Raw genomic sequence first — 15,329 nt, 5'->3', positions numbered from 1 at the left:
TAAAAAGAAAACACAAGAATGTCGATCCTGGTTTCCTAGCAACCGCTAAGCCCGAGATGGGACACCTATCAAGACACCTTGAAACGAAAAGGTCTTATCAGAATAAATTGAAAAAGTAAAATGGTTTGGAGCAGGAATGGTCTGATCAGCGCATCTGATGTAGTAGAAGTAACCTTTAAACACCCTTAAAACACATGGAACCTTTAAGGAACATCGCATTCGAAAGTAAACAAAACAACTTTAATATTTTCATGTGAAATGTTTATGACAAAAACACCAAAATGTAATTCAATTTAGATTAGTATTGGAGGGTTTTTGTTAAAAGTGAATCCATACTGTTTGATAGGCCACTCGTGGCTGGTCCAGTATCAGCGAGCAGCTTCTATGGCACCACTGACATAGGTGACTAACTTTACAACCCTCTCTCTGTTTGACAAATGTGTCACTGTTGTAAAACTGCACAGCTCTACAGAAATAACTCACACAAAAAGATAAGCAAGAAAATAGTGTTTTCAGAGTTGAAATATTTTGGTTTTTATAATTCATTTTTTCTGGATTTAGTTTAAATAAGAACTAAAACAGAGAAAAGGAGGTGACAGGTGAAAAAATGTATTAGTTTGAACTAAATTAAACTGTACAACTGCACAGGATGGTGAAGCATGACTGAAAACCTGCAGTGACTACTTCTGTCCCCATCTTCACTCTTCCACAAGTCTCTGGAGCTGTGTGAGGTTCCTCCTGCTTCACGCTCTCCACTATCATCTTAGTCATTTTATTTTCTCTTTTTATATATTTATATTTAAAACGTTTTATTGACAGTTGGCAGCACTGCGGCCTTGCAGCAAGAAGGTGCTGGGTCAACTCCTGGCCAGGGGTCTTTCTGCATTGACTTTGCATGTTCTCCCCGTGCATGCGTGGGTTTTCTCCGGGTACTCCGGCTTCCTCCCACAGTCCAAAAAACATGACTGTTAGGTTAATTGGTCTCTCTAGACTGCCCTTAGGTGCGAACGGGTTTGTTCATGGTTGTTCGTCCCGTGTGTCTCTGTGTTGCCCTGCGATTGACTGGTGAGCTGTCCAGGGTGTACCCCGCCTGTAGACTGCTGGAGATAGGCACCAGCTCCCCCACAGACCTTGTACAGAAGAATAGAAAATGGATAGATTGATGTTTTCATTGAGAGCAAAGTGGAGAAGATACCAAATTCCTTGTTTGTGTGCACAAACTTAATAAAGCTGATTCTGATGTTAGAGGATAATTGTAATTTTTTCAAAGAAGGAACAATAAAATATAGTGTAATACTAACAACCTCAGCCCCATTGTTTTTAAATAATTTTTTTACCTTTTCACAATGTGGATAGATGCAGCATACAATTGCATTGATTTGTTAAAAAACAAGAATTTGGTGCATAGGTTTGAATCTATCATGATTTTTTTTTTTTTATCTAATGACTATGAAAATCATACAACCAGACTCAAACATAATGTAATGTACATGTCATGTACCCATGTGATTGTGGGCAGATATTCGACTCTCTTACATATTTGTTGATTTGATTCCCTCTTCTTCTGTTGTTATGTTTGAAAGCCTCACGTTCACTCCTCAAAGATTCTTCATGACACTATGGTCAAATGTTTCCAGGAATGTGCCCTTTCTAGCCTGCAAAATCATCTGATTAGTACTTACACCTGTGTGTTTAATTTAATCTCAGTTTAAGTCCAGCCGTTCTATGAAGGTCTGACAAAACAAAAAAAAAACGTTTCATCTTAACAAGCTCAGTTTACAACAAGTGGAGCAGGTTTCAACTCCCTGAGGCTATATGTGCTAGTTTCTATAGAGATATACCAAAACACTGTTTCATTGTGTAGTTAGAATTCATGTTTTGGTATTTCAGATTCTTTGTTCTGTACTCTGATGTATAACTAAAGATTGTGCTGTTGTGCAGAAACTATGGACAGGAAATGCTCCACACATTTGTCCAGCAGATGGCCCTGTTGAGCAAGGCTGCCCCTTCCAAGAACAATGGTCCCTCAAAACTGTCCTGTCTTTCCCTTGAATAATACTTGAAGAACAAGGGTCCTATCAAAAAGAATCTAAAGCAAGACAGCGTAAGATGGTTCACTGTAACTCAGCCAACCAGTCATTAAGCAAATAGGACAAAAAACCTTCCAGTTTTTGTTTAAATACTATGTGCAACTTAAGTTTTTTGATTTTGTTTCTTCTGAATATTTAAAGATGCATAAATCACTGTATATTATTATAATTTCATAATACTAACATTGTATGAACTCAGACTTCTTTCTAGATGCTGGAAAACATAAAGTGATGGTGGTCATAATCGTTCTTTGATGACACAGACTCCCCTTTTTGTTTCACAACCTATTTTATTCATCATAACACCTTTCAAGAGTATTTTAATTCGTTACATTTTCAGAATTTATTATGAACTGTCAAGAAAAATATGTTGTAGTAGTCAGATCTTTCTGCCCAGTATATCATCAGAAGAAGAATCACAAAATAACTTTTTCAGAATTTGATGGAAAGATGGATGAAACTAAATCCAGGACAATCCCGGGACAAAATAAAAGTTGTTAGAGGCTGCAGAAGACTTGAGACTGGCGTAGAGGTTCACCTTCCAACAGGACAATAACCCTAAAGTTGGGGACAAACTACACAATGTATTACCCGATTTTACCCCTGATTCCCAGTAGGGAAAAGTTGGCACAAAAATCCGTTTGTGTTAAAGTCTGGAAGTATGAAGAGATCACCAACCCAACTGCAAACCAATGTTGCCAACTGCCAATGAAGAACAGAGGCTGAGTGAATACAGAAAATAGTGAAGGGCCCTATTAAAATAAACCAAAATGTCAAATTTTAAACATAAGAGTAAAATACTCTTATATTATCTGATCAGTAATTTATTAAATAACTGGTTTAGTTCGAGTGTCATTTAAAGAATTTATATTTTCCAATGATGTTATTTATCCGAAATTCCTAATATTTGTTTACACAATCCAAACATTATATTTTTGTCTTTAAAAATATAGTGACATTTTTAGAATAAAGCCAACATTGAAAGTCATTCCAAAACTCACAAACAAGCTCACAATAAGTTATTATTTCAAACTCTCAACAGGAGTATTACAACAAAACAAAAACAAAAAACTGTCAACACTGCCAAAATGAAGTTCACATGTCTTTTAAATTACGTTGCTTTCATTTTATGGAGAAATATAGTCTGTCCGAATTCTGAGAATATCCGGCACTACCGTCCCCTAGTGGTATGTTTATTTACTACCATTAACTCTCACACTCGCGAGTTTGACGTGTTTAGTTGGTTTGTAAATCTTATACAGGTCCTTCTCAAAATATTAGCATATTGTGATAAAGTTCATTATTTTCCATAATGTCATGATCAAAATTTAACATTCATATATTTTAGATTCATTGCACACTAACTGAAATATTTCAGGTCTTTTATTGTCTTAATACGGATGATTTTGGCATACAGCTCATGAAAACCCAAAATTCCTATCTCACAAAATTAGCATATTTCATCCGACCAATAAAAGAAAAGTGTTTTTAATACAAAAAACGTCAACCTTCAAATAATCATGTACAGTTATGCACTCAATACTTGGTCAGGAATCCTTTTGCAGAAATGACTGCTTCAATGCGGCGTGGCATGGAGGCAATCAGCCTGTGGCACTGCTGAGGTCTTATGGAGGCCCAGGATGCTTCGATAGCGGCCTTTAGCTCATCCAGAGTGTTGGGTCTTGAGTCTCTCAACGTTCTCTTCACAATATCCCACAGATTCTCTATGGGGTTCAGGTCAGGAGAGTTGGAAGGCCAATTGAGCACAGTGATACCATGGTCAGTAAACCATTTACCAGTGGTTTTGGCACTGTGAGCAGGTGCCAGGTCGTGCTGAAAAATGAAATCTTCATCTCCATAAAGCTTTTCAGCAGATGGAAGCATGAAGTGCTCCAAAATCTCCTGATAGCTAGCTGCATTGATCCCTGCCCTTGATAAAACACAGTGGACCAACACCAGCAGCTGACACGGCACCCCAGACCATCACTGACTGTGGGTACTTGACACTGGACTTCTGGCATTTTGGCATTTCCTTCTCCTCAGTCTTCCTCCAGACTCTGGCACCTTGATTTCCGAATGACATGCAGAATTTGCTTTCATCCGAAAAAAGTACTTTGGACCACTGAGCAACAGTCCAGTGCTGCTTCTCTGTAGCCCAGGTCAGGCGCTTCTGCCGCTGTTTCTGGTTCAAAAGTGGCTTGACCTGGGGAATGCAGCACCTGTAGCCCATTTCCTGCACACACCTGTGCACGGTGGCTCTGGATGTTTCTACTCCAGACTCAGTCCACTGCTTCCGCAGGTCCCCCAAGGTCTGGAATCGGCCCTTCTCCACAATCTTCCTCAGGGTCCGGTCACCTCTTCTCATTGTGCAGCGTTTTCTGCCACACTTTTTCCTTCCCACAAACTTCCCACTGAGGTGCCTTGATACAGCACTCTGGGAACAGCCTATTCGTTCAGAAATGTCTTTCTGTGTCTTACCCTCTTGCTTGAGGGTGTCAATAGTGGCCTTCTGGACAGCAGTCAGGTCGGCAGTCTTACCCATGATTGGGGTTTTGAGTGATGAACCAGGCTGGGAGTTTTAAAGGCCTCAGGAATCTTTTGCAGGTGTTTAGAGTTAACTCGTTGATTCAGATGATTAGGTTCATAGCTCGTTTAGAGACCCTTTTAATGATATGCTAATTTTGTGAGATAGGAATTTTGGGTTTTCATGAGCTGTATGCCAAAATCATCCGTATTAAGACAATAAAAGACCTGAAATATTTCAGTTAGTGTGCAATGTATCTAAAATATATGAATGTTAAATTTTCATCATGACATTATGGAAAATAATGAACTTTATCACAATATGCTAATATTTTGAGAAGGACCTGTAGTCTGTGATCCCGCAGCAGGCGCAGTTGTAATTGTACGTGTGTGATCCTCAGTCCAGTCTTTTTCAAATCTCTGAAGACTGTGAAAGTTTTCCAGCTCCCAGTCAGACTTGCAATGAAATCTTTATATATAGAAAAGCACGCCCATGTGTGTGGATGTTGGGATTCGAATTAATGTTAATAAATCCAACAGTCTTGTTAGAAAATTTAAACATTTTATTAAATAAAAACTGATGTAATATACACCATTCTGAATATACAACTACAACAAGCATACCAAGACATTAATAATACAAAAAAAACAGTTGAATTCAGTTGCTTTCACGTATTAGGGAAATGTGTGTGTATGGGGGAGCAGGAATTACAGTAGCCATACATTCCTATTAGTGTTTGTGCAAACCAATACAAAAAGCATCATGAGGTTGGACTACTTAAAAGTGAAAAAAATCTGTACAAGGTACACATGTGGATTTCAGACTTTCATGAAGAGATATTTTGAGGTACACAGTTGTCTATGCCTATAATGTAAAAATAATGTTAGTTATGTTTTAAATACAAGTCAACTCATCTCAGGAAGACAGAACAATTAGAAGATATGAGTTTAGTTTGTTCTTCTTCCACTTGTATTGCATTTTATAATCATTAAAAAAAAACAATCAGTTTGTGATAAATGTAACGTTTTCTTTTAACAAGGCAGTAACAACCAATATTTCAATTAAAGAATGATGTTTACTCTAGTATTAAAACACCGTATCACTACTTGTTGCACATTAATTCATGGGTTTCAGAGAGGTTTGGTTTTGCAAGAAGTTTCCAATAGAATCTACCACCTGCAGTGTGATGATGCCTGCAGGTAAACTTACTTTATTTAAATGTCTGAAAGCCTCTTCAGGGATTTTAATGGACGAGATTAATATATCAAAAGTTTAATATGAACATTACGCTCAGCACCAAAGACAATGTGTAGAGACTATTTGCACCCATCAATGTGGCTGATGTAGAAGCACTGACCAAAAGTAAGTTGATTCAAATCAATGCTCTATCAAAGTTACTTGCTTTAAAGTGTGCCCCTCCAAAAACGTTGTCTAATTGGATCTTGGAATTCCCTGAAAGGACACTGGAGAAAAAAAGTCCAAACACCTCTGGCTCATGTGAGTGCAGCAGATCGACCTACCAGCCAAACAGCAATCTACAGTACAGTACAGGATTGTGTAGCTACATTTTGTCTGAAGCAAGGACAAAAACAAAGAAATAAAAAAAGCACCACAGATGTTTTTGTTCTTTCTTTTTTTAAATAGCACCAGTTGTTAGAATGTATTTGATGGTTGTTGTTTTTCCTTTTTTTTGGCAATTTACAGCACTGAACTGAGTGTCTGGTGTGGTGTTTAGCAGCTGCTGCAATGCTCTACCTCCACTTCTGAGCAAAAGGCAGAAAATCTGTTTATTAACTTGCACATGCTCCAGCTTGGAACTAAAATGACAAATATTTGGATCAGTTGTGTCAATCAAGTCAGCATAAAGTAGCACTAAGAGTTTTACTGCAAACAAACATTAGACTGGATAACTTTTTTTTAGATATGGAGCTCTCCAAAAAATATGCAGTATTTAGATCTTAGTGTTTCTACAGGTGGAGAGATCCACAGAAGTGAAAGAAAATCCCAATTTAAGAAACATACATAAAAACATTATGCAAAACAAGGGAAACTGCAGTGTTATGGAAAAGAAAAGATCAGTATAGTAAGCTGTTGCCCACAAATAATTACGTATATGTGCTATTCACACACACCATAAAAAACAAATTTACTGTCTTCTTTTCATAAATGTCTCTTTGTAGACAAAAAGATATACAGTACAGTTCGGTGCACCAATTTCTTCTCATCTAAACACAACTCAGGAGCTTAAATAGACATATTTCACTACTCATTGCTACAGTAGAAAGCAACATATGAGTACAAAAATAATAGGATATTGACTTATACATTCTTGAAAACAAGGACCCTTCCAAAATCTAGATTCCAATGTTTTCTTTTTTCTATAATAATAAATTGATATTAAATTCCTAATCTAGTTTATTTTTAAGCATATACAGTACAGACACTGATTACACCATGTTATAACATGTTACTGAAGTAGACTGTACACTACTCAGTACTCACTCTCAGTTCTTCTGTATCACTTATGTGCATCATATTCTCCTCTACAAAATAAATGTATATATATATATATATATATATATGTGTGTGTATTTTAATATATCATATGGTAAGGTCATTTGAGATATTTACACAGAGTTAAAAAATCTCTTGATCTTTTGCATGTCTGTATGCTTTCCAGGTTGGACACATCTGATCGATACTCAGATTTCTGTTGCTGCAGCGATCAGCAGTGATTAGTGGCAAAGGTCACTAGATGGTCTCCATCATGCAAAGACAGATGGGATCACTTTAGGTGACAGTTTGTCTGAATATGTCTGCAGTCAGCACTTTAGAGAAATATGTCAGATCTGACTCAGTTGGTCTTGTAAGATCTGAAGATGTTAATCACTTATTAGTTCATCTTTTGAAAAACACAGCACCTGTCAAATGTTTGGAAACACACAGCCTTTCATTTTTGCTCTCTAAACCTTCCAGTATTACTTAACATAACTCAATTTAGAAATGCAGTCTCCATTAAATCCAGAGAAAAAAAAATCATAGCATTAATTTACATCCTTTTATGTACCTAAAAAATCATTGCATTTTATTTGTTTTAATTTTAATCTTTGTATATTTATACTATAGTAATATGTAGTTTTTATGATTTATAAATGGGCAGTTTATTGAAATGGAGTTGGTTTGGGTAGTAATTAGTAGTCAATATTTTCTGCAGAAGATCAGTCCCTAAATGATTTTCTTTCTTTCTGGATGCTAAAGCTAACAGGTAATCAAAGTGGTGCCAAGACTGAAAGCATATAACTACCAAAAAAATAAGTATGATCTTAAAAATGTCATAGTAGGTCAGAGCGGTGGTAAAGAGCATTGCTTATGGAACATCTCACAGTATTAAAATGCCAAAGTAATGATTGTTAACGTTAAGCAAATAGCTGTCCAGTTGCCGTCAGCTGTCAGTGACCTCATCTGAGTTTTAAATTGTTAGTCTGGCAGCATTTTGAGTTTTCTGTTGCAAAATGTTGCTGTGCAGCAAAGCTTAAAAATGATGCATTGTACTGTCTCTAAAGTAAAGGTCTCTTTTACTGCTTTCTACGGAATCTGAAGTGGAATCTGAATTATGGCTAGTTCATTATCTAAAATACTGATCAAACCGGAAGTGCATTACTCTACACTGATTATACATTCTTTAAAACACAGATTGTGATTTGTGAAACATGCATCTTCTGGTCACATGAAGTAACTACAGTAAATGTCTGTTTTACTGCAGTGTGTGGTACATGCACATCTGGAGCAGGTTTGCAACCAAGGGAAGAGGTTAGGACACAGCAAGAGCAAAACTCTGGCCATAAAAAAGGTTCAGTATGTCAGATGACTTGTGATAAAAAGAAACATGGACATCAGAGGCAATGAATTACAGAGTGTACAAAACAGAAGGATCAGATATTATGTACATTATGTGGCTCCTGGAGATTACTGATATATAACTGTGCCTTCCCTTCTCTAGAGGCACATTTAGTGTGGATCCTCTGATGGAATGTTTGCCTTTAGCCTGCTCACAACCCACAGGGCCAATATACTAATATACTGGTGGGCTGATTTCTTTTTTTGTTTTTGTTTTTGTCCTGTCACAGCATTTCAGGCATACCATACAGAGAAGCTGGTTGGGCAACAAAAATGATATCTCAAGATGGAAGTCTAATTGCAAGACCGGATCCAGCATCAAGGTAGTCAGGCCACATTAGTGCTGTGTTTGTATGACCTTTAACAATTTGAATAATTTGTGTGTCAGTGCATGGGTGCACGTGTGTGTGCTTGTGTGGGTGGGTGAGCATATGTTTAGAAAATGGTGTGTTTTTGTTGAGTAGGTGTATGTAAGTGAATTTGTCAGCTGGAGGTGAGCAGTTGTTAGAGTAAAGAGAACTGTAGAAGGTCGGCAACACAGAGCACCCAAGAGAAGCAACAGACAGAAGGACTTGGCTCCAGAAGGTCACAGCAGCCCCAGGCAGACAGAAACAAGGCATAACCCCGAGGCAGCCATATGCCCTGCACAGATGTAGGTTGTCGGTAAAGCACAGGAGCAGCAGCCCCCAGGCCAAAGGGGCAATGGATGAGACGTGGGGCACACTGTCCCCCCCAACCCAAGCCCAGGAACCAGCACCTCAGGTGGGCCAGGGCCCCCACCAATGCCCAGCGCAAGAGGCACAGCACCAAGCGGGGGAGACCCGGGGGCATGCTTAGGCTGAGGGTATGTTTAGGGGCAGTAAATGTGGCCAAGTGGATGCAGTACTGCTGTGTAAAAATAAAAAAATATTTTAGTGGCTTAGGTGATACACTATTTAATACACTACATTTCTGTTAGGCAGAGTGGCTCTCCAATGTATACACACCCCAGTTAAAATGCCAGCTAATTACTGGTTGCATACCCTTACCAAGTTTCTTCAGCTGTACATGCTTACTGCAGAAGATCAGGGTCACTGACTATGGTCCAACCCTGTCTTTGTTGTATATAACTACTGACTTCAATAAATACAATGAATTAATGCACATAAAACAATGGTTTAATGGGTTATAAAAGCTGGTTAAATGGAGTGCAATGTGATTGTCAGGAATTATTTTGAGATGGAAGTTATCTGCTTTGATCTTGGCACCAATCTGTTTCCATCAATAAAATAAATAAATACAGTAACAGGTTCTGTGGCATCTTAATGCTAGGGTAAAATCCTACACTGAGGGTCAAATTTGAAAAGAATAAGCCAATGTCCAAGTGTCCAGTACGAAACCAGTACAAGTGTACCTCTTAACTCTAGAGCACAAAATCTAACTTTTGCTTCAAAATGCCCAACTTCTGCCACCCTTTACTTACACATAATAGTTGATAAAGATCCCATGTTTCATTCTGCATTTTTACTTTGTGACACATAATCAGAGTATTATTTTGTCTAGTTTGGTCAATGAGTCAGCCTTAGCTTGAGCCTTTAGCCTAGTTGTCCAGCTCACTGTCTACCCACTTTACACAGAACAAATTACAATCCATTTTAGTTAAACTGCAGAGCAGCAACACGTTTTCACTGCTGCTGATGTGCTTGATGATAATTGAAATATCTAAGTTAATCTCTGTTACTTTTCATCATTAAAGGTAAGATTAAGAAAAGGTGGATTACTTTATTTTGCCACTTTCTTTAACTACTAAGCTGTTATGTTGTTCAGTAATATAGAACAAAGAATGTCTTGAAAATCTTGATTGATCATTAAAAAGTGAAGAAACTGACACAAAAGAGTGAAACATCCAATGCTGTTGTTATGCATGCATCTCATGATAATATGAAAATAACTGAGAGAAACTCTGATGAACCTCAAAGAACTAAAAGACTTAATTATCTCCTTCGTTTTTAAATAGGGTGGTTAAGTGTGTCCCAAGAGAAATAAGCATGAAAGTTTCTCGTACTCGTCGTCTTCCGCTTATCCGGGACCTGGTCGCGGGGGCAGCAGACTCAGCAGAGATGCCCAGACGTCCCTCTCTCCAGACACCTCTGAAAGCTTCTTTCATTATCAATATTCATTATTTTAACCAGGAAAAACAAGCTAGATGAAACTAGTTCTGTTGCACCGTCAGCTACTAGTCACAGTCTCAATAAGGGAATTCATGATTACCAGTCTTGTATCTGATTTGACTGCTGTAGGCTTTCAGCATTGTCAGCAAATTCCCAACACTTATCTCATCAAAGCACCCTCTGCAATTAAAACATCCCAGTGTCTGCTTAGAGACAGTCAATCAGAGCAAAACACCTGGACGAAAAGGAAACTGTGACACTCTTTTGTTTGTTTTTTTAACAGCAATACCTTTTTTTATTATGGCAGTAACACTAGGTTTGTAATGCATCGCCATGACATTTCTGGAAGAAGAGCTCCTTTCTTCTCCTGCTATGGGGGTTTGAATTAAATCAACACATCATCCTTTTGTTTTCCATCAAAAACTAGAAAAATACAGTTCCAGACATGGGTTTGTACTCATTTATGGAAGGATCTGATCTTTTATGGAAGGCGCTGATTGAAGAGCCTCTGTTTGACACCACTGCTGAAGCAACTATGATCAGATGGCTGCATCCCTAATAAGTCTCAAACAACATTACATCAGTAACTGTGTTGTGTTTGAGCTAGACCTTAAAATACCACAGAATTCAAAAGGATTTCACCATTGGTTTACCACTGATGAACTGATGTTGCTTCATCTTCATTAAAAATAATAATCTAACGAGATTGAGGATTTGTATCAGTTAACATTTTTATATATATTATATCATTTTAATTTCCACACTAAGTGCATATGTAGAGGCACATTTCCATCTTTCCCAAAGCACAAGCTTTCTTGCAGCAATGCTTTTAAATCAACTCCACAACAGATGCATATTGATAAATTAGAATATCATTACATAATTTACTCCTCTCAGTTATTGAATTCAAAAGATTTACTTTTTATGTTACAGTGATTCATTACATCCAAACTGATATATTGCAAGCATTTATGCCTGTTCATTTTGATAACTATGCCTCACAGCTAATAAGAATCCAAAATTCAGTTAGTCAGAATTACAATAATGACTTTATTGGTGTTACTGCAGAACACCAACAAATTGGCGATTTCTAATCCAGAAATGTGGGCCTATTGACAAGTACTAAATAGTATATGTACTCAACACTTGGTCGAGGCTTTTTTTGCATGAATCACTGCAGTGTAGCAAGGAGACAATCAGCCTCTGGCTCTGAAGAGATGTCAAGGAAGTCCAGGTTGCCATTATACCTTCAGCTCTGCACTGTTAGCTCTGGTTGTCATCTGTTTATTTTAACATTGGCCAATATTCTCTACAGCACCCTAAACAGCCAGATTCTTTAGCAATGAACCTTTGTGGCCTACCCTTCTTGTGGAGGGATTTACTGCCCTGATTGATCACTGCATTTTTTAATAGTTTAGGGTCCCTGACAAACTCAGCTCATGATACCTGTTGTATCTATATCTGTTGATCATCATCTGCACCCCCGGAATATATGCAGCTGCATGCAGCCAGTTTTCAATAATCACGGCTTATTTCCTTTTGCAGGGATTGCAAAACTGTTTAGCAGTTCCTGAACATTATTTTCCTGATGTAATTAGTATATAAGCTTTTTTTACCCGTTAACATGATGTTCCGAGTGGGTAGCTTTCAGAACTGAGTAACCTGAGTTGGAGCTGCATATTAAGGCTGTCCAGCAGAAATTCTAGTTGGGAATAAATATGTGTAACAGAAAAGACTGCAGCATCATAAGCATCACTGGTGAGTAAGTAAATGTAACAATGATGAAATGACAAGTCTTTTTTCTCTGCACTGTAAAACTACTGAGGAGATTACAAGCATTTTCATGGCATTGATTTAATTGTATTTAATAAAGTATTGGACTGCAACTCAATATCAGACAATGGCTATTCCTAAACAACTCTGTATCTGTAAAAGTCCTAATCAGGACATCCAATATCAATGACTTCCTGCTAACTCAAGTCTTCTTTATGATTATGTAGGTCAACATGGCCTGGTTTAAAAAAAAAACTTTTCTATGGTTCTTTTGTAATATCAACATTTTCTAAAAACTGAATTTGGGCTTTTCATGTGCTTTGAGCCATTATCACAATTAACAGAAATATATCACTCTCTGTTGAATAATTTGATATGATATTCTAATTTATTGAGATGTGACCTGTATGTGGAAAAGCATTTTAAACCTTTTCTTTTATATCTGTTTTAGATTCTCTGCTCTGCAAACCCAGTGTCACTACACAGATGAAAATAATTATATTTCCCGAACTCAACCATGGATAGCACTGCTTCTGCTTGCATTTACTGAAGAAATATCTTAACCAGACCAAATCAAGTTTGTAAAAATATGGGAGACCTCTGAAGATTTTGTAGGACCAGCAGAAGATTGAGATCACAGTAAAAACAGAAATAAATTCATAAATAAAAATGCGCAACAGAAAGTTTAAGCATGCTTTGTTTCACAGAAATGTTTCCATGGCATCTTAAAGTAACTACACATTTTAAGAAACTGAGCACCTTTGAGGTAAAAAAACAAAAACAATGTAGGGCTAATTGTTGCAGCACATGTCCACTGTGTGAAATTTAGAGCACCACCTAGCAGCAGCATGTGCAGAGTAAGATACAGCTTAGTTATGGCACCTTCTTTACTCATGTAAATGAAAAGTCCTTTTAGAGTGTCTTCATTCTCATGCAGTCTACACAGAGCGCTGTTAAACAATAAACTTCTGCAAGTGACAGTGGAAAATACAACTAAGCACAACTTTGGCTCACTTTGTTTTACCTTAAATGCCTCCCACTGATCTCTGAACATGCAGATACTCACATACATAGTAAATAACAATGGAGCTCAAATAAAAAATTGACACAAGTAAAACAGGCAGAAAATATGATTAAGGCCAAAGAAAACTGTCTGATTACACTAATATACTAGGGCACAAAATCCTATCGTCCACAATCTCCTCATTTCTTAAATTAAACATTTTGGCATAAATTTCGGAACATAATTTGGAGCCCTTAACACTGCAAAAGAACGAGATGCAAATGTTATGGAACTGATAACATTTTGCTCCAGTGCAAACAGCGGTCCGACAAGAGTAGCATTTGTTCAAGCAGAAGCACTTGTGAACGGAGCATTCCACTAATGGTTATCCTGACAGTTAAAAATGCCATTTCTCTGCATCTGAATTGCATTTTTCGAGTGCATCCTGATGGACTTTTTTTCAATAACAAATAAAGAGTGTGATTTAGAGCTAGAAAGTTGTTAAAATGTCTCTTTCTGTTTCTTTGACATTCCTCACACAAATAAATCCCTGTCCTGATTATTTACAGCAGAGCAGAGAATGAGTTAAGAATGTTAGCTTCAGGTTAACTTCAGCCTTTTATAAGTTAGATTAACTGAACAGGAAATATTTGGCCACTTTGAAAACTAATTGTCAACAGTAAAGCAAGAAGATTTACCAATTAAAAAAGAAAAGCTTAATTGTTGAGCTGGTTGACTCCGATTGTTGTGTGGTCTCATGTGCTCTGAGGTATAGTTGTGAGGCAGAGAATTCATTGGAAGGAGCTGTAAACAGAGGTGTTAGAGGGAAGTTGGAGTCAACAACAAGAAGGCTCAGCTCAGAAAACCTGATCTTAGCCTGAATAAATTCAACTCTCTAATGGATTAAGCTTTGAGAAAAGAGGTGAGTAATCAAATTTCGCCACTTTTGTGTAAAATTTGAGTTTTGCACTGGAGAAAATATTTGATCGGAATCTCAAAGTCAGTAAGGTTACTTTTAGAAGGGAATACTACTTGATTTAAGACTATGCAGAACACGTTTGTGTCTTGGGGCATCCTTAACTGAAGGTTTTAAAGAAATAATTTAAACATTTTACACAAAAACACTTTTACAACTACAACTCCAATCTGGGATATCATTCTAATTTATCTTTAGTACTACACTTGTACTAGAATATGTTTTTTTCTCTTTTACTAGAAAATATTTTGATTTAAAGGTGTTTTTTCAGTTTAGATCCTAGAGTAACCTAGGTCATTGTCAACAACAATCTGCTAACAAATGCTAATTGAATAAAGCAAGTGGGAAGCTACAGATTGCACTAAAATTAAACTCTGAAATTGAATCTAGTCTTCAGTTTGATAACTGAAATAAAGACATTCCACTGACTTTGTTGTCTTGTCTAGCTGGGATGCAGCTACTGTAACGTATTTATGGAATGGTAATGGGAGCGTGTCCCAAGTTGTGACCTCATCCCAGGGGGCCTTTCAGAGGAAGGTGGCATGGTCTAGGTCCATGTTGTCCATGCTAGCTAAAATGGCCTTCTGGTCCTCCCGTGGTGGACGGCGGTATAGCAGAGCAGAAAAGCGGGCATACGGATCATGAAGAATGGGACGTTTCTTCTTCTTGCAGAGGTAGAGCGCTTCTTCGGGCTGGAGTACCTGAGAGGTGTAGGCCTGCTGGGTCTGAGAGGTGGAGACACCTGGAGGAAGAAAATTGTGAAGGTAGGTCATTGGCAGCTAAACCTATGATGAGAACAGGCAAGAGTCATGGATCAGAGCTGCTTTTTTCTCCACACATGCATCTTTCTTTAGATTTGTTTAGTCAACATTTCGCAAAAGGACTGAAGATGAAAACACCCTTCCCTGATATAGAC

General features: G+C 37.6%; 1 protein-coding gene and 1 long non-coding RNA gene across 4 annotated transcripts in view; one reads left to right on the top strand and one right to left on the bottom strand.

The window, feature by feature from the left end:
* The first annotated feature begins 57 nt into the window (after positions 1-57).
* LOC124875896 lies at positions 58-2,282 on the top strand. The gene is made up of 3 exons (XR_007040166.1): positions 58-225; positions 347-402; positions 1,942-2,282. It is a non-coding gene; the product is annotated as an uncharacterized LOC124875896 (long non-coding RNA).
* A 2,873-nt stretch (positions 2,283-5,155) lies between these two features.
* Positions 5,156-15,329, bottom strand: part of LOC124876431 (protein turtle homolog B-like) — a 211,011-nt gene continuing 200,837 nt past the window's right edge. For all 3 annotated transcript variants that reach the window (XM_047379184.1, XM_047379185.1, XM_047379187.1), the window contains exon 20: positions 5,156-15,155. In XM_047379184.1, the coding sequence (XP_047235140.1) occupies positions 14,941-15,155 (215 nt within the window). In that variant the 3' untranslated portion in view covers positions 5,156-14,940. The remainder of the gene's footprint in view (positions 15,156-15,329) is intronic.

This window comes from Girardinichthys multiradiatus, chromosome 11, assembly GCF_021462225.1.
Source record: "Girardinichthys multiradiatus isolate DD_20200921_A chromosome 11, DD_fGirMul_XY1, whole genome shotgun sequence".
NCBI classification, from domain to species: Eukaryota; Metazoa; Chordata; class Actinopteri; order Cyprinodontiformes; family Goodeidae; genus Girardinichthys; species Girardinichthys multiradiatus.
This window is presented reverse-complemented; position numbering and strand designations above follow the sequence as displayed.